The 24,714-nt window shown below is 34.2% G+C and overlaps 3 protein-coding genes across 7 annotated transcripts; 1 reads left to right on the top strand and 2 right to left on the bottom strand.

Moving 5' to 3' along the window:
- The first annotated feature begins 1,586 nt into the window (after positions 1-1,586).
- Positions 1,587-4,612, top strand: LOC130962706 (uncharacterized). The gene is made up of 3 exons (XM_057888884.1): positions 1,587-2,119; positions 3,317-3,567; positions 3,901-4,612. The coding sequence occupies exons 2-3, from the start codon at positions 3,319-3,321 to the stop codon at positions 4,453-4,455; spliced, it is 804 nt and encodes a 267-aa protein (XP_057744867.1). The 5' UTR covers positions 1,587-2,119; positions 3,317-3,318; the 3' UTR covers positions 4,456-4,612.
- A 1,839-nt stretch (positions 4,613-6,451) lies between these two features.
- LOC130971969 (peroxidase 16-like) lies at positions 6,452-8,213 on the bottom strand. The gene is made up of 3 exons (XM_057897143.1): positions 7,944-8,213; positions 7,444-7,807; positions 6,452-7,018 (listed from the first exon to the last, which is right to left on the bottom strand). The coding sequence occupies exons 1-3, from the start codon at positions 8,157-8,159 to the stop codon at positions 6,612-6,614; spliced, it is 987 nt and encodes a 328-aa protein (XP_057753126.1). The 5' UTR covers positions 8,160-8,213; the 3' UTR covers positions 6,452-6,611.
- Positions 8,214-11,444: 3,231 nt separating this feature from the next.
- On the bottom strand, positions 11,445-16,125 carry LOC130942122 (putative glucose-6-phosphate 1-epimerase). Of its 5 annotated transcripts, XM_057870851.1 has the most exons (9): positions 15,822-16,125; positions 15,303-15,377; positions 14,699-14,755; positions 13,681-13,841; positions 13,395-13,535; positions 12,827-12,929; positions 12,624-12,723; positions 11,969-12,211; positions 11,445-11,897 (listed from the first exon to the last, which is right to left on the bottom strand). In XM_057870851.1, the coding sequence occupies exons 1-8, from the start codon at positions 15,915-15,917 to the stop codon at positions 11,997-11,999; spliced, it is 948 nt and encodes a 315-aa protein (XP_057726834.1). In that variant the 5' UTR covers positions 15,918-16,125; the 3' UTR covers positions 11,445-11,897; positions 11,969-11,996. The 5 variants fall into 5 exon arrangements, 3 of the variants coding, with proteins under 3 accessions (XP_057726834.1, XP_057726975.1, XP_057726982.1); XM_057870992.1 differs by lacking the exon at positions 13,395-13,535; XR_009070841.1 differs by lacking the exon at positions 11,445-11,897 and having other exon boundaries at positions 12,000-12,211; positions 12,354-12,723.
- Between the last annotated feature and the right edge of the window lie 8,589 nt (positions 16,126-24,714).

Genomic DNA, 24,714 nt, shown 5'->3' with positions numbered 1-24,714 from the left:
AATTTATTTAATTAACGCTAAAAAATATGAATTTAATTTTGATATTAAATACTCACATGGAAACAACTAATGATCAAATCATCTAATAATGGTGAAAATTCAGGTGAAGTTAGACTTCACGTGAACTTGATATCTAAGAGTCGTTAAATAAAAATTTAGTCAAATCAATCAAATTATCTAACGATTTTTAGGTATCAATTTCACATAAAGTAAGTTTCTACCTCTAATAATTTTTAAATCTCAACTTTAAATAGAGACAACTGCATGCGAATTTTTATTTATCTATTTATTTTTTTAGGATGAAAGTAAATTGAAAAGGCATAGTAGGATTGAGTGCGGAAGGGTGGGTCTACTTTGTTACGGCTTGTGCCTTTGAAAGGGTACAACGCGTGCCTTGAGTGACCCAAATTTTGAAGAAACTACTGCAAGTTGAAGTTGAAGCATATGTATGAAGCCATGTCATTGATTCATTCATATATATTATATAAAGAAAAATGGCAGCACAAGCTGGGGTTAATATATACATTTGTGCGGTGTAAAATGGTGATTTATGTGTAGGCCATTAGGTAGGTAGTTCAATGAGAACATATTGAATAAGATGAGTTATGTGTAGGAATAATGTTGAGCATTAAACTTTGGTGTTTCGCACGCACATGTATGTAGGATCTTACAACTTGAATTATTTGTGGTTATAAATAGTGAGAGAGAATAAACCGTGACAGATGAGAGAACAAATTAAACTCCCTTTACAACCGAAGTTGGAGGATATATTAATTTCTATCTTTAATTTTGATTTTGACAACTTTTCATGTCCACCACACCACCCCCCAAGATATTTTAGTTTTGGATTTTACCCTCATAATATTATTTATGAAAATGATAGTTAAAAATCGTTAAATAGATTGACATGTTTTAATATAATACTTATTTATATTTTAATTATGATTTTGCAGATATTTTGTTACTGTATTATATGAATAATATATTATTATGCAGCATAATTGTGAGTGCATGTGTATACACACAATCTATAAGGTTGGAATGAGTCACTATCACAGCTTGAAATCCTAGCAAAGTTCCATGGCTGGCAAGGGAAATTCACATGGAATCCAAATAATAACAACATACACCTAAAATTGGCATTCTGATGAAATCTTCTCCAACACCAACATACAGATAAGTTGATATTTTATTGTTGTTGTGCATGTACGGAAAGAATAATATAAATGTAATCAAGTTGTAAAAACAAATGTGTAGTGAAGAAGCAAGCACTAATTTTGATTGGTGATAGATGATGCATTATATGATGAATGATGATGATGATTATAAGAAGCTAAGGGGTTTGTCTGGAATATCTTGTTCATTGCACTGCACTGCCATGCCCTACCATACATTGGCTCATGCTTAGGACTGTCACTTGTTTTTATTATACAACCCTTTCTTTCTGTGGTCCCCTTTCCTTTCTATCCTTTCAATTCAATTCATTTCCCACATTACACTGATTGATGAACCACAATATTCAATCAACTAAAGTAAATGTTACAACTACACTAATATTATTATATTATTATCATTCATACATATTCTATTATATCATCACACACACCTCTCTCTCTCTTTTTCTCTCTCTCTCTCTCAATATCACACTCTTACTCAAACTTATACAGACACATTGCTCTACTACTCCATTTTAGTTTTTTTTTTTTTTTTTGAATCTTGCTTAGCTTCCTCTTCTCATCACAGCCTGTCATAACCTGAATTATTGTTACATTTTTAAATCTGAGCTTGTTTTGTTTCATAGTGAAGGGTTGAATGAATGTTTATTCTTGATTGGTTATTACATGTGCTTATAGAGAGATATAGATAGATAGATAGAAAGATAGATAGACAGACAGATAGATAGAAAGAGAGATTTCTTAGCTTGTTGTCTATGAGCTATAATACCTTTTGATCTCTCCTTTGTCTCAAACAAGATTCAAGGATAGTAATTATGACAGAATATACTGCTTCAACTACTCTTAAGGCTGATTCATGGCTTAAAATGATGGCATGAAGGAGGAAGATGTTCAATGACCTTCTTCATCAGAGAAAGCTGCAATTTTGCTACTTCTTATTACAGGTATACATAGTCCATAATACAAATATATATGGCTTTATTTTCATTGTTTTTTAGTTAAGGCATATTATGATATGACATATATCCTAATGAGAACAGTTTCTGATCTTTTACTTTTCTTCATAGTAGTCCATAACATATATATATGGCTTGAAAGAAGATTCTGCAGTTTGATTTAATGCTCCTTATGTTTTTCATATATGGTAGTTTTATTTGATAAGGAAATGATAATTATCAATTGTCAAACATCCATCCACAGTGACACATCAAAAGTTTCAAGAGTAACATAAAAGGAAAATAAAAGTTGACTTGCTTGCACATGTATTCTTGACATGTAAACTCCCCAGTGTCTTTGTGTGTGTGATAGATGTTGTGATCCTCAAATCTTGTTGAATTCTTAAGTCCCTATTTTAGCATTACCAGATGTAAAGTTCAGTTGTCTTTAGAGTAGCTCAAAAGAGCATAGTAGCTTTTGTAAAAGAAAACCATGGTGAAGTGATCACTTTTCTGAGGCATAGATAGGCATGTAGAAAACAGTAGAATATACAAATTTATTTAAAGACATATATAAACAAACAGAATGTCTCTTCTTAAGACAGATTTTTTTCGTCTCTTTTATCAGTGTTTTTATAATTTGTTTTGAGACATTTACCAAAGAGAGCCTCTAAAGATGTAATGGTGCTTCCATCACACAATCACAGACCCCCACTTTAATTGTTCTCACTGTTGCCTACATCTAATGTGTTCATATTCATGCTGCTTTAGTGTCCCGGCAATGTATGATTACACACTTTGAACATTTTCAATGCAAATTCTTTTGGTCCCCCTTTCTCTCTCTCTCTCTCTCTCTCTCTCTCTCTATATATATATATATATATATATACTCCTACTTTTGGTTAGTAAAGTGGAAGGCCCTGTTTTGACAAGTTATCTCATGAAAAAAAAGATAGAATCTGCTCCCTTTATATGGTATGCATCTCTGCACCAAAAAGGGAAGTCGCAGAATCTATGTTTCATGATAATGTCAGCATATATGAAGTATACTATGGCTGATCATACTGCAATTTGATTGGGGTAATTTAGCTCTCAACAATTCCTATATAAAACATGAGTTTACAGTTTTCCAATTGTTATGTTGAAGTATGGCAAAAGCAGCATTGAACAAAGTTTAAAATGAACTTACTTCATGTTTCTTTTCAGGCATGGGAACCAAAGTTGAATATTCAGTAAATCTTCTAGCAACATCATTAGACAGCAACAAGTTGAGAGTGGGTGGAGTGGATGTCTGGGAGCATTATCAGAACAAAGTGCTGACCAATTATAACCTTCTCATCAAGACTAGAATCAGTTCCAAAGTGCAAGATCCAATAATGGATAGGATGCTTGAAAGAAACAACATTGAATACATCAAAAGGACAATGCAGATGCATGAGGCCATCTTCAAACAGCAGGTATGTATCTATCTATCTATCTATATATATATACTCAAAAATACATGTGATATGATTATTGAACTACTCATCTTAACAAATATTACATCACATGAAATCCATAGGGTCAAAAGTCTTATATATCTATAGCCATATGAGAAAATTGTCATGATCAACCTTTTTTATGAAACTTCTTAATCTATGTGCACTTATGTATGTGTACCTTATGCATATCTACTTCAAATATTGTTACATCTGTATTGTATCATATTCAGTACTCATATTACACTTCCATTTGTTGTCTTAGAAAGGACATGATGATCATTGATCAGCAAGAGAATCTGGATTTTGCAGGTAAGAGAACTGCACAGGCTGTACAGTGTGCAAAAGATGCTGATGGATGAGCTCAGAAAGGAAATAAGACAACAGAAACTTCTAACTCCATTATTAAATGGCATAGATGAAAGGCATCCTCATTTCATTGAACAACAACAACATCTAGTGGCACAAGCCTCATATGGACTAGATTTCCATGTTCATCAAAATTTGATGAGAGAGGAAGCTGCAGGCTCAAGTAGAGGTTTTGATCTTGAAAGGCCTGCTTGTGAGGAAGAAGTATTTATGGGAGGTGAGGCAGGTCCTAGCAACCATGGTGGTTGTGATAATGAAGAAATGGAAGTGGATTTGACACTAAGTATAGGAGGTAGTAGTAGTAGTAGTAGCCATGTTAAGAAACATGATCATGTGGCTCATTTAGCATGCTCACAAGACTCATCACCAAATGGGAAAAGTAGAATAGTAGGAGAATGCAATGACCCCACCACTCCTCTGAGCAGTACCACTGTGACATTTACACAAACACAAGGAAGGAATAAGGGACCACATTGGCTTTCTCAAGGCTTAAATTAAAGATTCAATACCAGTTTCATATATATATATATATAACTCATCATCATTTGTTTGTATCATGTTTAACTCTACATGGACCACAACAAATTTGTGTGGTTCATTCATTCAGATATTCCTAGCAGATAATTAATTAGTTTCTACTTTATTCCAATAAAATGGATAGTTTATACTTTATAAAACACCTACCCCCTTCTCTCTGAATATAGATCGCTAGTTACTAATTATTATTGTTTTAACCTAATGCTCTTGTAAAGATGACCATGAACAAAAACACTAATTGGTTCAAATATGCAAGTTTAAAGTTGTTTTTGTTGCAGCCCAACCCAATAAAGCAAAGTAATCTCAAGGCAGCTGAATGTTAATTGAAATCTAAACCAAGCTCAATACCAATCAAGCAAAAGAGAAGCTAACTTAAGTTATGCTTCACAAGTTTACTTCGAGTAAACAGTAGAGAGAAAGAGCTTCATCTTCGAACCTAAATATTAAAGAAGAAGGAAAAGGGAAAATATTCCAAGAAAGTCAATGTCAAATCAGCTTAATCAAAAGCATGTTAAGTAAGTTCAAAGGTTATAGGTAATTTGTTTTTATTTGCATACAAGTTCACATATTCTCTTACTATTTGTAACACTATTTAAAAAAAAAATAAAAAAGTGGTGGTTGAATACCTTTATTGTATATCAATAGTTGAAAATGTTATTTAGAGCAAAAGTACAAATATAATGATTTGAATTTTGCTAAGCTCATTGAAAAAGTTGTTGGTGCTACTACGGTATTTGCGATAGTGCTAAGTCCTAATTCAAAATTCTTAATTTTTGAGGTTGATTAAAGAAAGATAAGGGAGAATCCCAGTTAGCCTAAGGATCAAGAAATTGATTTTGAAGGAATCCTATCTGTAGATCAGAACAAAATACAAAAGAAAAAATAATTCTCATTGTTGAACAAAGAAGAGAGAATTCGAAAGAGAGCAAAGTGTGTAATCTCACTATTAGAGTTTGAAATCTTGAAAACATTGCACCTACACTAAAGGGAGCACTCTACCAAGATGAAGAACAACATATTGAGTTCAGTTGTTGGGTTCAGTACATAGAGTCAGGACTGTGAATCACAATTTTCTTCATGTTTTACTATTTGTATTTTCTATTTCAATGTATATCTTTCTTTGTTTTCTGTCTAAGGTAAAAGGCAAGAAAGTGAGACATTGATAAAAAAAAAAAGTCGAGTGATACATTTGAAAAAAAAGTTAAGAGTGATTTCAGATTTTTTTTTTTGTTCTATTTTTGTGTTGTATCAAGTACCTGTAAGGTATTTCTTGTTAAGTTGGGTAAGTATTTAGTGTGTTTAGTTTAGGTAGGTATATAATCAAATCAAGTTTATTGTGAAGTTTGATGTGTCTCAGATAGAATTATGTTGAGTCTTAGAGAATTTATGTATGTAATACTTAAAATATAGTGAAAATTCTATCAATATTGTAATAGAGACTGAATATAAGTTGCATTGCACAAGGCAACTAAACCAGGATACATAACTATGTTTTAAGGTTTAATAGATCAAAATGAACGAATGTCATAGATTCAACCTCCCCTTCTCAAAACCTTCTAAAACCTTCAAAATGAATTGTTTCATATATAAAAATGAATTCGAACTTTTAACATTTAATTAAGCGAAGAAGTGAGCCTATTAACTCTATCAACTCAAGTTGGAATTTGTGTTGCAAACTTTGCATTTTGCTAATAGATGAGCAGCCCCTGCCATTAAAAGACCCAATTATTTTTTGATGTATCAATAAAATTGAAAGGCCCAACAATATGCTGTAAATCTTGGGTTAACAAAATCCCAATTGGGTCCACGAATTTGAGTTTCGAGAGTGAAGTGTTTTTTTTTTTTTTGAAGATTCCTACTCTTTTTATGTGATCTCTATAAATTGAGTTAAATTTATCATATTTTTAGTAATAACAATTAGATTAGATGCCAATGATTTTATTTAAATAAAAAGTTATAAATATAGAATAGCTTCGTTTACATAACAGACTCATCAGTATGTTGCAATTAAGGAATGATGATGATGCCATGACAGCATTTATTAATGGAAAAAGGAATCAACAAATAAATAGTTACATACAACATCAAAAAAGAAAGTACTACTAGATTTGATTTGTTTAGTTGGGCCTGGTGCAATCAATCCTAATTTCACCTTGATTACCAGTTAAGACACCAACCCTACCCAACTTAGTGATGGCATTAATAAAGGCATTGTTAAATACTGCTTCATTTGATGCAAACAAGTTGACCGTTGACTTAGTCCTTGGATCTGTGAAGAGCACCTGATCAGAGGTGAAGAGACCCTTTCCTTGCTGCAAGTTCTTGAAGTATTGGTTGTCAAACTTTTGGGGTGTGACTGGGTCCATGTTTATGGCAATTCTTGGATCAACTTTCAGTGGACACATTTGTCTAAGCTGGAATGCATATTGTAGATTCAATGATGGGTCAATTCTGTTTCTTGGGCTGAAATTGTATATCCTATTTGAGAACTTCCCACAGTGAGAGAATCCAATTGTATGTGCTCCTAATATTCTCAAAAAAATCACATTTTAATCATACATATAATATAATGATGTCAAAGATAATTAATATTGTTAAATTTCTGGGATAAGATCAGAATAAATAAAAAGATAATATTATATAAAATTGTTGTATTAAAATTATTGTTACATGACACAAGAGCTATGCTATTTATAAAGATATTTTTAACTAATCTCATAAATATCTATCTATTATCTACTAGTCATCACTAACTTAATTCTCAACTATTAATAACAGTAATAATATTTTAATAAATATATTTTCATAAACACTGTATATACATATTTAGCATTTTATAAAGATTACTCTGTTATCACATAATAACAATACATATATTTATACATAAAACATAACTGATTTCGTGGCTGATTTATGTGGAAACGAAAAGTGTAAGAAAAAATGACGTACCTGACAATGCAACCAAATCAGTCTGAGAGAGGCCATTAGAGGTAAAGAAGGAAGTGAGCTGATCCAAATTGTTTTCAGGATGAGGAAGATGGCGTTGAACACTGGCTATGGTAGAGATTCTTCCATCACGCCTTCCCAATTCCACATTGTAAAATGGACCCCCTGCCAAGTTGACAACATCCCTAGTAGCAAGAGCAAGAATATCAGCACAAGACACTTTGTTACGGCACTGAGGGTTGCTATCAACTGCAGCCTTGGCTTTAACCACTGTGTCAAATCCATCACCAGCTAGTGATATATCATCTGGATGGTCTTTCTCTGCTTTGTTATTTGGAGATTGTATCAAAATCGATGCATCACAACCCTGTATGTATGTCCATAAACAAATATAGTGTATATATATAAGTATTAAAGATACAACCATTCGTGTTGTTTAATTTTAGACTAGTGGTTTCATGACCGTAAGTAGTACACTTTATTTGTATATATATTTTGCATACCCTGACAAGGCAATCATGGAAGAAGAGTCTAAGGGTGGCCGGAGCAGTAACAAAGGTTTGCTGGAACTTATTCGCGACGGCGGAGCGGACCAACTGCTCAACATTGGGGCATGTTTGGCTGTAGAAGTTACGCCTCAGTGGTTGAGCTGAGCTTCTGGAAACTGCTGCCACAAGAAGCAATGACAACAATACAATTATTCTATTACAACCTCCCATCACTCTCTTATGTTTTTGTTTTGCTTCTTATGTGTTCTGATGTGTGTATCTATGTTGTTTCCACCCTTGTTATATGCACTTATATATAGTTGCTAAACACATTTGACAGTTACACAAGACAGATATTGCTATATCTTATATTTCGAGAATTTAAGTCAGTTAATTTAATGTGAAATCGATAACAGAATCGTTAAATAATTTGATAGATTTAACTAAATTATTATTTAATAATTTTCAATTATCAGTTTTATATGAAATTAACTATACCTGAGTTATTAACACATTATAATTCAAATGACATAGTCTTTTTATATTCACCTAAAAAATTTTAATTTTGAGCTTTCATATTTTTGATAAAAAAAAATCAAACTGTAACTGAATTTTTACATTTTTTTTTCTTTATGACCGTATTATCTGTATTTATTCTTATATATTAATAATAAGTTAAATTTATACCATTTAGTTATTTGTTTATCATTATTATTGTATAAGATGTGGAATTCAAACACATTACGTGTGGAATTATTCAAGCTTTGTCTAATGATTAATTAAGACATATGTATGTGGGTATGCTCCCTATAGTTAACATGATATATTAGTGACAAAATTGAGAGGGAGATAGATAAGATAATATGATTAATTGGAGAATGATTGATGAATGATGAGAATAAGAACAAATGTGTGTTACTGTGTGACAGTCTGGCCCGGGATACAAGTATATATGGCTATTGGCTATATCTATATGAGGAAAATAAAGGATGATTGAAGCGACATTAACGCCAATAAGCCAATATAAATAATGTCTATGTGGTCTATAATAAGTTGCGTGAAGCATCTAAACAACTTTGTGAATAATAGTTTGATGCCAGAGAGTTTACTATACTATATGCATATATAAAATATTTATGAATTATGAATAATAAATAGTATTGATAGAAAATGAGAATATATAAGAGATGGTAGGTATGCACGAACATGCACAAGCATGTTCAGATAACGAAAGGAACTTTAGTTTCATGAGCTGACCAAGAAAAAATGTTATCTAAATTATGAACTATGTACATATCAAAATCAATCATTGCATATAAAAATATATATTTAATATTTTATAAAAAAATTGTTATTATTCTATTACATTTAATTGAAAAATAATAACATCAATATGTATAATATATAAATATAATAATTAATTTAGTGATACATATAGTATTTTTGGTAAAATATAGTTACTAACAGCTTAGTTGTCAAGAATTTGAAATTTTGAATGGCAATTCGTGTACACTAACGTCGTTGTTTTCAATTCTTCTTCTTATTATTATATTAACTATCAACCTTTTTGTTACATGTATAATTTACATATAAAGTATAAAAAATCATGCGCATCCATAATCCCTTTTAATATTATGGGTTAACTAATTGACAGCATGAGCGCAGACAATCAGATAAACTATACATACGTGATGGCAAAATAATTACTTTTTCTAAAAAAAAGGTTTTGAGATTTTATTATAACAATTAAACTATTTAAAGTGAAACAGTCAACACATAAAAAGAAGAGACAACGAAATTTTGAAATGTGTTAACAGATAAGTTTTTACGGATCATATGGTTAAGGAATCTCATGCTTGGAAGTATTAGCCAACTCAAATGCATGTTACCACCATCTCACCTGTCACTGTGACTCCACTCATCTCTCCTAACTCCTAAGTTCTAACTACCCCTATGCAAGGCAGATATACTCCTATCCCAAGCCTCTCTTTGGACAACACTTCTTTTTTTCTTCTTAATTTGTGGTCATAGAAAATAGATTTTCTAGAAATGAGTGGATACATGGCAGAAACCACACGTTAATATCAGTCATTATGTATTTTTATATTTTTATATGTACACAGTTTTAATATAAATCAATAACTCATTTTATTTTACCAACAAACTATAATTCAAATAACATAATCTCTCTATACTTATTTAGAGATTATTTTAATTTTTTATTACTCGCTTTGATCGTTACTAGTGGTTAATTTTTGTGTACACCAATATATTTATATAAAAGTAAGAGATTTTTTTAATAAAAAATATTAAAAAATTATTAAAATTTATTTTTTATTATTATTTAATTATTAATTTAATTCTTTTAGTCTAATTTTTTAATTTATTAAATAATAAATTTTAATAAGGATTCTGCTAGAGAGACAATGGACTATTGAATTATAAAATAAACATCTCCCATACTATACTTTTTCTTTTAATAAATCTCTAATATTTCTCTAACGTGTCTGTAACACTGACTAAAGAAAACTCGCAGCCCTAATATCCTTTACAACGAATGATATATCATCTATTGTACTGTTCAGTTCAAATTTAGAAAAAATCCATGTTATAGCTTTTGAAGTAGTTATTTTTTCTCCACAACAGAGTATCTACTGGGCTTACCATTGAACACGATAACTAATTTTTGGTTAGTTTGTAACACCTCTGGATCAGATAAGACAGCTGACTCAAAATTTTTTAAAAAAATTATATTCAAAATTATAGTAGTTTGATTCACCGATTATAATTAAGTTGAATATAATATAATATTATTATTAAATGCAGTCATAATTATATGCGCGAGACCAGCTCCTCAATCGATCTATCTGATTCAATCAAGCTTCTTTAAAAAATTATATATTATATATAGTATCCAATTTGGTTATATGAGAAATAAAAGAAAGAAAGTCATCGATTTCAAACATGCAATGCAACAGGCATAGGCTTTTGCGTGCGTATATGAGAAAGTTGACAAAAACGCAAGTGGCAGAGAGAGTAATGAGTATTAGTTATATGGCTTTGAGAGTGTTCCTCTTCACCATATGCATAGCTTGTTCCCAGCTTTTGACCTTGACCTTCTTCGTTCCGCTTTACAACTAGAATAAGGAACCTTAGAATTAAATTCAACCAATCCTGCCTGTCGATGAAAAAAAAAAAGGAACAGAATCACAGAAGTGAGGCTGCTTGACCGAATAGAACCATATCTCATCCCAAAGATGAATTGAGACAGTATTTTGTAAATACAAAATTATCTTAAATATATAAACCATTTCTTTAGTCGAACCAAAGCATATGTATAACATTCTCTAATGAGAGAGAAAGCCACGAGAGAGAAAGCCGTGCGAATGAGGAACTAATAACAATAATACCGAAAAAAGTATAGGAAAACAATGACAAATTTAATCAATGTGAACAATAGAGTAAAATAGAAAACTAAATTTTAATTAAAAAATTAATTTTGTATATTGAATCACTGCGATAACAGTATGTTTCATGGTAATCTTGGTTTATGATTTCAACATGTAGATTATCCCAGCAACTTATGGCATACAAGTAAAAAGATCCGAAATAAGACCCCCCTATAAAGCATATATTGTTTAATCCTCATGTAGAAGTAACTTTTCAGAACCCCAACAGCTGTGGACCCAAAGATAAACCCTCTGATCCGGGCCATTCTATCCAACCTGAACATCTACAGAATCGTGCACTGTAATTTCCTTTTCCCATAACGGTGGCCTACCATGCGTTAATTTGATATTGATCAATATCAAACTGGTCATCCATTGTATCAAAATATCATTTAACAAAAACCACGTCGGAACATGATTTCAGCCGGTCCAACTTGAAGGTATAAATAGAAAATGAAAGTGGGGAATTTGCTACTATAGAAACACTTCCCTTTCATCATTCATCTTGGCCACGAGTTACCTGAAGAATAAACCAATGATCAAAATGCAGAGCTGAAAGAAATAATTGAATCTGCAGTTATTACTTATTACCAGTAGAGGACATAGACACAATGATCTTTCAGCTGCATTGAAGAACTCTTCGGGGATCAAGCTGCCCGCTACAATAACTAGAAGAAACAATTGAAAGCTCTAGTCTTCCTTTCCATTCTTCGCCAGGTTTCAAAGTGATAGGTTTTTCAATAGCAGCAGCCTCTACACAAACCATATGCTTATACTCATTATCACCAAAATCAGCCATAGCCTTTGCTTTTTTATCCCAAGGATTCCACACCACTGCAATAATCAATAATCAATGATAAAAGGGATTAAGGTAACAGTCAGTAGTGAAACTGATTCCAGAATATATAAAAGCAAATATATATAGTGGGCTATGCAAATGCCTAGCCCATGAAAAAGGTGTAGAAAAGATAATAACAAGAAGGAACAGAGGAGACAATTTGGGACAACCCGGAGCCTGGCTCCCCCTTCCAGCCTCTTCTTCTACTCCTCAACACACAAAAAGGTCTTTCATGCCTCATTGTGAACCGTAAACCCCATCCCTAAACAATTGATGACCCTGGCTCTGTCTTCCACTCTCTTCTTCTCATCCTTTGCCTTGCAAACATTCTCAGATCATGCATATTCTTAGACTTTGGGAAGATGAAAAATAGCACAAACTTAAAATGCATGAGAAGATTATAATCACCAGCATCAGGAAGCCCATCTTTACGTAACACATATGTTCTCTTCTTCTCGTGATCAATAATAGCAATCTTTGTAGGAGTGCTGAGATACATCTTGTCAACCTATCATATAAAGAAAAGAGATGTATCAGTTTGGAACTCATGAATGCATGGGAAACAACAGTACACCCGAACTGGCTAAATGAATGTCATAAAGCAGTCTCACTTCTGATTCAAATGTTAAAGCATCCCCCTGTTCAGTAAAGCGTTTCTTTTTCTGCAAGTTGTCGAGATAATCTAGTGTCTCTAATCCCTCTACCCGGACTTCGCTGAATACAAGCAAACTGGTCGGTTAAATACTTAAATGTAATCCAAAATCACAGGCTACAAGTAAATTTCTGAACAATGAGAATAAATAAAACTCAGTGAACAGCCATTAAGTTGTAGGAAAGACCAAATATAATTCACCCAAAATAAAAAAGACTGAATAAGGCAACAACTTCCTTATTCTCTAAGAGATATAGAACAAAATGCCAAACTTAACAAAGAAATGAATTTGTGGGGGAAAAAAGGAAATGAATTTCATATTTTGAGTTGAGAAAACAAGCTTATGCCCACATGATAAGATAATATAGTTCCATTGGTTTGTTTACTATGGGGATCTTGAACTGTTTCTCAACCAAATCCAATAAGTAACAATGTAAAATTTGAGAACAGGGGCCAATTTAAAATAAAGACGAGCACATTAATATAAAACTCATTGTAGTGAGCCAAAACATGGTCTAAGCTCTTACCATATATCTGAAACAAAGAAATATGTATGATAAGCAAATGTGAATGAAAATGGCTTCCCATCAGTGTTTGTGTTCCTAATCCGAGATGTCAACATCAGATACCCTCCAGGTCCTAGAGCTACCCTAAGACGGAATTCAAAACTACATGCAGAAAGAAAAGCGTAAAATATGAGAATTATAACAAAAACAACTCAAACAATAAAATGAAACATGAAAATATGGACTAAAAACAGGAATTCCAAAAAAAGATCATAAATAAAAGACACGTTTGTCCCTATATATACACCTGTGAGGCCAAATCTTCATTTCCTCTTCTGAGGGCTTAAGAATCAAATCAACAAAGGCTTTATTGGAAGTATTTGTTGGAAAGGGAGGAGGGTGGTCATCAATGGCCCATAAGCGATTTCTAGCAAATCCATGCCGATCTAGGTTACCATGGCAGCTAAACTGCAAACAAAGAGCAAACATCCTTGTACATGTTACATGGGATATGATTGTAAATTTTTAATAATACAATATCTAAAGGGTCATTTACAACCTACAAATTTCAGTTACATGAACAAGTGTTACATAGGAGTAGGATCTAACATGGTTGCAGGTTTAGTGTGATGGAGGCAGCAACGAAATCAAGAAGCCTCAAGCTTATAATGTGACTAGCATACTTTTTGCGGATTATTAGCCAAGTGCAAATAATATATTTCGAGTTCAATTGAGTATTTTACTGCTTTGCTGCTGCTGGGCATGTATTATTTATGCAACTGTCACCTTCTTTTAACCTGCTTGACTCATCTGGAATGTTAATTATTCTTGTTGATGCCTGGTTATTTGGGTCTGCAACTTTTGACTAGCCTAAGTAATGTACGAACACCAGAGAGGAAAAGGAGAACTTTTTTCTTTCTAAGAAAAATATTATGATTCCAGAGTAATTCTCTATGTTTAATTTCACACATTATCTTGACCTATTTTTCGTGGCAGACATTATAAAATATAAATTAATTCCATAAGCAACTTGTTGATCACCGCTAAAACTTCAGTCTACAGCTTTGCTATTCCTTCAGCACACAATCTCCCCCTAGCCTATGAAATATCATACTTCATATAGATCTTAACAATGTATTTAAGGGGAGTTTCTCACAATTTGAGTTAGGAGCTTAAGAACCAACTATTTAACAACTTCTAATCTCATCTCTTTTCTCCTTTGTTCTCCAATTTCTACTTACTCTAAATTAAAAGAAAGCAGACTTATCACAACAAAAGAATCTCGGGAAAATGAAAAAAAAAACAATATCATGAGAAGTACATACTTGAGGAAAGCATATTGGAATCCCTCCACGAATTGCCTTGGGAGGCTTAAAAGTAGCCTGCAATATCAATAAAAGAAGATGTATCAGAGCTTATAAAATTGATTGTTGGAGTTGAAAATTTTCAAAAATATATTTACATGGACAAATCATAGTCACATAATTTTCACTATTCTTTCGCACTAAACAGCTTATAAAAAAATATAGTGACTTATCATAACTTTATATCTTAACCAAGATTAATCAAATCGGGAGCACCATATTAGTAGTAGAAAGTCAGAGCATTCAATCGTATCATATTAACCTAGTAACAATTACAAGAGTAAATCAAGACTGAAACATACTTTTAGATAGATCCTAATCATCCTATATTCTTTTAAAGTAAATTGAATAACTTAATGCAGGAGAACACTCATCACAAGCTGATGTTTACAACCTAATTGAGATACATACATACATACATACATACATATATATATATATATATATATTATATATATATATATATATATATATATTCCGCCGTCATCTTGACATAAATTCACAAAGAAATCAGCTAAACAAACCATTACAGAGACAGAAATTACAAACTTGTTTTGCAGTATACCTTGCTACTAAGGAAAAGCAATTCTTCACCATGGTCATTCTTCCAAGAAGTCACATGGCCACCGTATAAGTACACCTGAAGTCCAATAACAAAGAAATTTAAACATAATCAGAACAAAATAATACCAGAACATACACACGAGACTACTTAATCCACAGCGGAAAACAGCAAAATAAAAAATAAAATAAAACAAAATCAAACACCAAAGCCACGCAGCTCTATGCAAAGAAACTACACCAAAAGTTAAATCAAATTGTTCTAGAACAATCCTTCTAAAGGAGCAGAGTTAACTTCAGCTGCAACACGAATTAAAAAATAAATATTAAGGTGACGAGATCAGTACTCTAGAAACCGATAATAATCATAGTGATAGCAAAGGCGAAATGCGAGAATCAAAGAACGAAACCGAGAAAGTATGCAGATCAAGCAGTTTGCGATGAAAACCGAATATAGAAAAATGCAGGGATTAAGGTGCATGAAACATGATGCACGATGCATGATTGAAGCATGGAATCGGACCTCGGCGGAGCTTCCACGGGGATCGCGAAGAAGAACCTTGTCGAGGCCATTGAAGCCCTTGCAAACCTCGTAGTACCTACTCTTCTCGCTACTCATGGCTAATTCCTACCTCTTTCGAAGCTTCACCACTGGCACAACCACCGTCACCACCACCATATAGGGATGCTATGTTTGTGTATATATATTTCTTAGTTCACACTCATTAGTTCTCGATTTACGGTTTCTCGGTAACCCCTACCTATTCCACATTGTTTTCTGTAACTGCAATCTCTTCAATTTTCTTCTTGTTTTTTCTTTTTTTTTTTTTTCCCTTACTCTTTTTTTGATTTCTCGATAAGACGTACGTATATATTGCAAATACTGTTGGGTACGTGTTCAGTAATCGTGCATTTCGAACGCTGATAGATGCATATAAAATAATTAATAATTAATATAATAATAATATATCGTATTCAAACGTGATAGATTTTTTCATTTTAATAAAGTTGAGTTGGCATCAACTTCACTCACCTCACCAGAAGCAGGGCACAGTTTGAATGTAGAGATTAAGCCTTATTTTAAAATTTTAAAGTGGTAATTTTTTAGATACACATTTATAATTAAAATTAATTTAAATTTAAAAAATTAAAATTTTTTTAACTTCTTATTCACTTCATAGTGTAGTCGAATAATCACACTGACGAATTAAAATTTTTAATTTTACTAAATTTATATTTTTAGAAGTGTATTTAAATGATAATGATAATATGTTAATAATTAAAAATACGGAAAAGCTCTGCATACAAGCCATTAGGGCTTGTATGCTTTACAAGTTCATTAAACAAATACGCGCTGCTCCACGTACGTTGATTACACGCGCTATATAACATCCCGCGTATATCTAACTACCAAATTAAATATTTGTTTCCTTCTTCGTTTTCGATATTTGAGATTTGGTTGTTTCTTCTCGCGCGTCTTCCCTCCTTCTTCTCCATCGTTCTTTTTCCTGTCCTTTTCTCACTGGTATGTCTTCGTTTACGTACCTTTTTTCCTCTCTGCAACTCGACCTTCGTTTTCTATTTTGATTTGTTGTTTTCTGAAATCAAAGTTTGAACTCGTTTGAAGATAATGGATCATTCAACCTTGATTGTCAGCTGAATCCAGGCGAAGTGGATTATGAATTTGAATTTAACGAATTTCCTGAGGTTTGATTTACATAAGATTAGTATGATTTTTCTTTCAGTAATTTGTATAGCATTGTGTAGTTGAAAATTGCTGAACTTGACTGTGAAAGTAACACGTTAACTGAATCTGTCCATTCAATGTATTAGTTGTGATTAATTACCTGGAATTTATAGCAGACGCTCGGGTGTAGATCAATTCTTCTTTGGGTGTATTTTAGCTAGAAGTGTGGGTGTATCTACACTTTTTGACATGGTGTATTCTGCAGCCTGAGTATTACAGTTTATGGCTTTAAAGGTCATTTTGTAGTTGAGTTGTTGCGGTTCGGTGTATCATACTAGACATGATTGGTGTATTTGAATGGATATCTATGGGTGTATTCACAGTTCTGACACGGTGTATTTGCAGCCTCTCTCGGTTGTTGATGACGAGCTTGTCCGAAGGTCGGAATGACCTTTACCACCCTTGAAGATGCTGGAAAATTTTATAGGAACTACGCCAAGGCTGCAGGTTTCTCTACAAGAGTTCGGTGCACAAATAGGAGGGAAACGAGATAAGAATCAACTGACTACATGTACAAAGAGGGAAAATGGAGATCTAAAATATCTCCGACCGAGAAGACCAATCCGACAGCCGGTTTAAACTGTCCTGCAAGAATTTATATACACACATTGAAGGATGTCGGTGCTTGGATCATTTCAAAGGTTGTGCTGGATCATTCACACCCCTGCTGTCCAAGCAAAGCAGAGATGCTCAAACAGCACAGGGAACTAACCATGTCCATTCGTCGTACGATAGAGAATAACGAGGAGGCCGGTATCAGACCAAGCAAAACCTACCAATCATTTGTTGCCGCTGCCGGGGGTCACCGCGAGTTAAATTTTATCGAAAAGGACGTGAGGAATTACATTACCAGGGAAGTGCGAAATGTTTCCGAACAAGAAGATGCAAAGAAATTCGGGAAATATTTCTTAAGAATGAAAGAGAAGAATCCGAATTTCTTTTTTGAGCTCGAACTCGAGGAGGATCAATCGATTAAGCTGGCTTTTTGGGCCGATGCAAGAAGCAGAGCCGCCTTTGAGTATTTCGGAGACGTCATTTCATTCGACACCACCTACAATACAAACAGGTAACAAACTGTCCCTGTTTATGATGCTAAATTAATTTATTTTTACGAATCCGCAGCAGAGGTGTATATTGGCTGTCTCATTGGGTGTATTCGAAGCATTTGTTGGGGTGTACCTAATGATTTTGCATTCTGGACCATGGTAATTTGTTTCAGGTATAATTTGGTCTATGGTTCTTTTGTCGGGGTGAATCACCACGGTCAGTCAACACTTCTCGATGCTCTTTGATGAGAACGAGAAATTGAATCATTCAAATGGTTATTTCAATGCTGGCTTCGTTGCATGGGAGGAAACGCTCCGAAAGGGTTTTTCACCGATCAGTGCGCATCAATAAAAAGGGCTTTAGAGGCCTGTATGCCAACAACAGTTCACCGCTGGTGTATTTGGCACATCATGAAGAAGATTCCAAGCAAATTAAACGGGTACAAGGGACATGCCGATATCGAACAAGAAATGAGCCATGTGTTTGGAACTCTCATAGCAAGACTCATTCGATAGGAATTGAACGATTTTCTGCTGAATTTTGGTCTTGCGGACAACAAGTGGCTTTCAGGTAATGTGTTTTTAAATCTGCATCAGAGGTGTAAATTGTATGTTCTCTCGGGTGTATTTTACAGTCTGTATTTGGGTGTATTATGCAGATCTGTACGAAGACCGTCACATATGGGTTCCTATCTATCTGGATCACCACTTCTGGGTAGGGATGAGAAGCACACAAAGGAGCGAGAGCATGCATTCATTTTTTAACAAGTACATCACTCGAAACAGCTCGCTTATTCAGTTCGTCAAGCAATACGATAATTGCCTCGGAAGCAGGGAGCAAGCTGAGAGAGAATCAGATGCTGCAGATTTTCATACGGTCATACCGTGTGCAACCAAATCCTCCATTGAAGCTCAGTTTCAAGATGCATACACTCATGCAAAGTTTAGGGAAGTCCAAGCGCAATTCAGGGGAAAGGCGAATTGCATCACCAGATTAAAGAATTCCGCTCTAGGCTATTCAATATACAAAGTCGGAGAACAAGTTTCCAGCTCAATATTCAACAAGTTCGTAGTTACCTACGACTCAGTTACAGCCGAGGTAAAATGCCAATGCTTATAATTCGAGTCGAGAGGGATACTGTGCTGTCACGCACTAAGCGTGTTAAGCTTCGAACAAGTAAGCCAAGTGTCTCCTAGATATATACTGGAACGATGGAGCAAGAAGGTAAAGAGGCGACACACACACATCAAGAGCAGCCACGACGAGCCACTAATGGAGCCAAGAAGCAAGAGGTTCGACCAATTGGTTTTTCGTTCGCAAAATATTTGCGAATTTGCCTCCGAATCGGAGGAGCTAACTGCAATTCTACACCGTGCGTACGATAACGTCATGGCCGAGATGGAAGCATTAAAAGCCAAAAGGAAGGGGAGATATTCTTTATCCCACGAAGACGCCAACTTGGAATCCGTTAACGAGCTTCAAAGCCCGCCAAGGATTCGAACAAGAGGACGTCCAAAAACAGGCTAGGTTCAAACTGGAGAAACAGATTGCAAATGCCACAAAGAAGAAGAAGACGAAAGTTTTAAGCTAGGTTCAAGGAATGTTCTTTAAATTTGTGGCGATTGAGTTTTTTTTCTGTTAATAGTTTAGCTAATGTGTGAGTGTTATATTCAGATAAACGGGTTTGATGCTGCATCACGGCGCATTCAAATTCCAACTAATATCAAGGGCAACGTATGAATTATCAGCTCAGGGTACCAGTAGCAGGGGATAACTCGTTTGGGTGTATAGTTTATAGAATATGGGTGTAAAAGCACTGTTTTTTTTGGGTGTTTTGTAATTCACAATTTACATATAGACACATATATAGATACATATAGAAACAAAAGCTGTAAAAAATTCGCAGGTTATGGGGTATATTTCATTGATGTTTTTCTTCATATTTTAGTATGTAATTCATACATTTTGAATACAGCGCAGACAGTTGGGTGTATATTTTATGCAATCTTGGGTGTATTATTAGACTTGCGTTGGGTGTAACAGTTTATAATTGCGTTTATATGCCTTGATTTTTCCTTCATATTTTACCACCTGTAATACAGCTTTTGAATACAGCACAGACAGTTTACTAGCACAGATAGTTTAACTATGGAAAAAAATATACATGGAATAGAAGTTGTTGATAAACGGCAAATATTTACATCATTTGTTGAATTTACAAACTACCCAGCAGTTGGATTACGCAGTTTCTATATCAGCAGAATTTATCTGACAAAACGGACTCAATAATACAGAGGATGGCTTCGACAGCCTTATATCACTACTCTCTCTAATTGCCCGATCTCTCTGTTTATTCATCTCACTGAATAGTATCCGGAAAGCATACTCCACTCTATAGTGGTCCACCTCCTCCTACAATTAAAAAGTATATTCTGTTTAAACAGCAATATTAATTCAGTAAAGTAATACAGAGTTATATAGTTCTAAAGACAGTTACTTGTGGCCAATTATCCCATTCATACTTCCCCTTTTTGATGTTTTTCGGCTCAATTAACTCCATCCATTTCATAACGTAGATAACGCAGTCATAGCTGAAAACGAAGAAAATAAATTACAAATCTCATTTAGGAACGTTTAATGTTCAGAGTCACAAATTTATACCTTGATTTTTGGCCTAATATTTTAACATATGATGCTTTAATTTTCTTCTCGTTCTCCCCTTTCTCCAGAGGTTCCCCACCAGCATATGTTATCAATCTTGAAAATACATATCCCTTAAATACCAAAACAAATCAATAATACACCCGAATGAATGCACAAGATACACCCAACTGAATGGACAATATACACCCAACACAACTAACGAAATAGACCTATCTATTAAAGTAAAGAAGACAGAGGCAACTTACAGTGAATTTATTAAGCTTCTTTCTCTCTTCGCTTGGAGCTTTTTTGTGTAGCGGGTCAAGTATATGACATTTCCGCTTTGTTGTATTTATCAGCCATAACCACCAATGCCCCGAGTGGCAAACAGGTGTAAAAATATTAAGGATTGCCACATTTCAACAGTGTGTTATTTTATTTGGCATATAAGTAAATAAGCGTACTAACAAATTTAGCAAACGAAAACTTACATATGGATGCGAACTTAATTTTTTTCTATCTATGAAGTGAATGAAACTCGGGTAGGCTTCCACCCTGAATTCCTTTTTCGTTTTCGGGGATATGAATTCCCCCTTTGGGTGATCCGAAAGTGCCATGCTCTGCAAGAATTGCGAAACAAGAAATGAATACTGAAAATACACAAACACCCAATCGAACTAAAAATACACCCAAATCAATGCAGAAAATACACCCAAAGTTCGTAGAAGTAACACTTACCACAATATCGGGGGGGGGGGGGAGACAGTATATTTGTTCCTGAAACCTCTTTTCATTTTTCTGGTTTAGGATGAGGCAGATGGCAGATACAATCTAGAAATATATGCCAAAATCAATTTTACATTAATAAACATTGCAGTTTACTTTGGTGTAAAAACATTAATGTTAGTCTAATATTACCTGAGATTCTATATCACTTTTTGCCTGGAGGGATGCAAGGTGCATTCTGATCAAAATGTATTCTCCTTGGCCAATCAGAGTGCAAATCTCCTCATACTCGTTAGTATTGCCATCTGCGTCTTCCTTCAGTCTCGTCCCCCAGATGTAGCACTTTTGTTTCATATCATCTGGAATTTGATTTATTCCCCTTGGAGTTTCAAACTTTGCAGAACTTTCTCCCCCAGTCTCCCTCTGAATTTGTGGACTTTCATTTTTTTCCTTCGCCGCATTGCTTGCTAATTTTTGGACCAAATTGTCTAATTGTTCTAGCATACTTGCAGTTTCTGGAGATTTTTCCCTTTTTGTCTCCTGCGTTGACGCCTCCTCCTGGCTTGAATCAGTCAATCCAAGGCTGAATGATGGCATCCCTGAATCTGTTTTAGGAACATAGGTTGCTGTCCGTGCCATCATCAACAGCGCAGCAGCGTCTTCTGCGGCTGGATGACTGCGTCATGATGTATAAGAATAAGAGTAAGAATAATAATATATGGATGATAAGAAAAGATTGATTTTATTCTGATGAACTTACATCTTAGTTGGAGCTGGGGGAAGCGTGGGTGTGGTTTTTTGAAGTTGTTTGGGGGATTCAGGAGTGCTGCACAGTTACACAAAATTAATCATGGCGTAAAAAAAATTGATCAGGAACAATATACATCCAAATTGCTAGCAAATATACACCCAAACCCTAAACAAATATACACCCAATACTATTTCTTACGTTTCTCTAGTCCCTTCAATCCGTAGCATAGGGGTTGGTTCGAAATCTGTGTCAGTGGTTGTTTAGGATGCCAGCACAAAAACCTGGATCGGGACTCTAAACAAGAAGAAAAATGAAAGGTTAACAACGTATTTGAAAATAATAAGGTTATAAGGTTGAAATATTCTTGGGAAAACTCACATTGCAAGCGCTTCGGACGGTGTTTGTTCCCTCACAACCATCATATTCGAATCAGTCGGACTCAACCTAAAATACACCCAAAGTAGGTCAAAAAATACACCCGAACAATTCAAAAAGAAGCCAGGCTTTGTTTTTTGAGAACTTACATACTTGCAGTTTTTGCTTTTTTTTGCTGCCTTTTTTTTCTTGAATAAAATAATAAAGGGCTTTTTTTCTAAAAAAAAATATATACAGAATTAGAAGTAGAAGGTATTAGAAGAACAAAAGTAACGGTTATTTGAAAGAGAAATTACATGCTCTGTGACGGCTGGTTTACACTACTCTGTTCTGTGCGTCCTTGAGAGGAAGGATCATCACTTCCCAAGTTCACAGCCGGTAGTCTAAACAGATTTCATGTTATTCAGACAAAATAAGATACAGGTTTAAAATACACCCAAATTTATGCTCAAGATACAACTAACCGAATGGACAATATAGACCCAACTTAGTAAACAACATACACCCAACTTGATCCACAAAATACACCCAAATTGTTTCACAAAATACATCCAAATCATGATAACAAGATTTTATTAAATAATAAAGCTCAGACAAAATAAGATACAGGTTTAAAATACACCCAAATTTATGCTCAAGATACACTAACCGAATGGACAATATAGACCCAACTTAGTAAACAACATACACCCACTTGATCCACAAATACCCCAAATTGTTTCACAAAATACATCCAAATCATGATAACAAGATTTTATTAAATAATAAAGCTTCTTACGTTTCAGAGGACACATAGCGACCTTCTGTCGATCGCAAGTCAGGTTGGTTCTCCCTGCGAAACAAGATACAATTATTAGCAAACAAAAGACACCAAAATCTCAAATACACCCTAGCAAGACATACCCTTCGCAGCAGATTTATCACGTTTTCCCTTAGCCATTCATCGAGTTCGTCACTTGATATTTCATATCTCTCATACATTCATAAATAAATGTTAAGAAAATAATTACGATGATAGACCATAGTATGCATACGAGGTACTGTACCCGTCAAAGTATTGATCTTCTTCAGGAGGTGAATCCTCCACAACAAACTTTTTTTTTTTTTTGTTGTGTTCTGGGTGGAAAAAAACAGTACCAATCAGAAATAAAAATTAATTTTATCACAGAATTTTATCCAAAGAATTGCTTACTTTTTTGGAGTTGTTTTTTGTTTTTTTCTTTTTTTCTCCTTCTCCGCAGGTGATGATTCTTCACTCCTATAAGTTAATAATAGACACTTCAGTTAATACACGAAATCTTTATATGAAGCCAAAAGAAAGGAGTAATTTCAGGACATTACTCATCACTTGGTTCAGATTCAGATTCTGAATCAGAATCTGACTCCTCTTGCCTCTGCTCTTTTTCTGGAGTCCTTCTGGAAGGCAACAATCATCATTCAAACATACTAATAATACACCCAAATGAATTCACGAGATACACCCAATTGAATATATAATATACACCCAACGCAGCAAACGAAACACACCCTGCTTAATAAACTACATACACCCAACGTGATCAAACAAAATACACCCAAGTCAAAAAAGAAATTACACCCAAGTGTGGTACTTACTTTTTCCCCTTTTTGCCGGGGTGTTTTCTTCCCGAATCCTCTGAGTCTTCTTGAGCCTCAGACTCAGAGGTAGAAGTGTCACTGTCAGTAGTTTCTGTCTCCGAAGACGATGTTGGACTCGCCTTCCTTTTTTTTGTTTTTTTGATTTCTTGTTTTTTTTCTTGTTTTTTTTCTTTTTTTTTTCATTTTTTCTCTTGTCTCTGCCATCTTCACAATCCCCTGAAACATGAGATATTTTAGTTAGCAGCATTCAGGTAAATAAAATACACCAACTTATTATGATTACTCACCAAAATTTCCTCTCTTTCTGCAGTCATTCTTTTCACCAACTGCTCCTTAGTCCAGTTGGCAATCCAGGGCTTTGGTGGTCTTTCAGCCCTGTTCTTGCCTTTGTTTTTTGAAAGATGAAAGTAGATTATCATCAGGGCGAAGAGGCAGCCATTAATTGCCTTCTTCTTCTTCTCCTGGTAGTCTGTGATGCCCTTTACCATGAAGGTCAAAACATGCCCCCCC

Source organism: Arachis stenosperma, chromosome 1 (genome assembly GCF_014773155.1).
Source record: "Arachis stenosperma cultivar V10309 chromosome 1, arast.V10309.gnm1.PFL2, whole genome shotgun sequence".
Classification (NCBI taxonomy): Eukaryota; Viridiplantae; Streptophyta; class Magnoliopsida; order Fabales; family Fabaceae; genus Arachis; species Arachis stenosperma.
The sequence above is the reverse complement of the archived record's forward strand: the minus strand, read 5'-3'. Positions and strand labels throughout refer to the sequence as shown.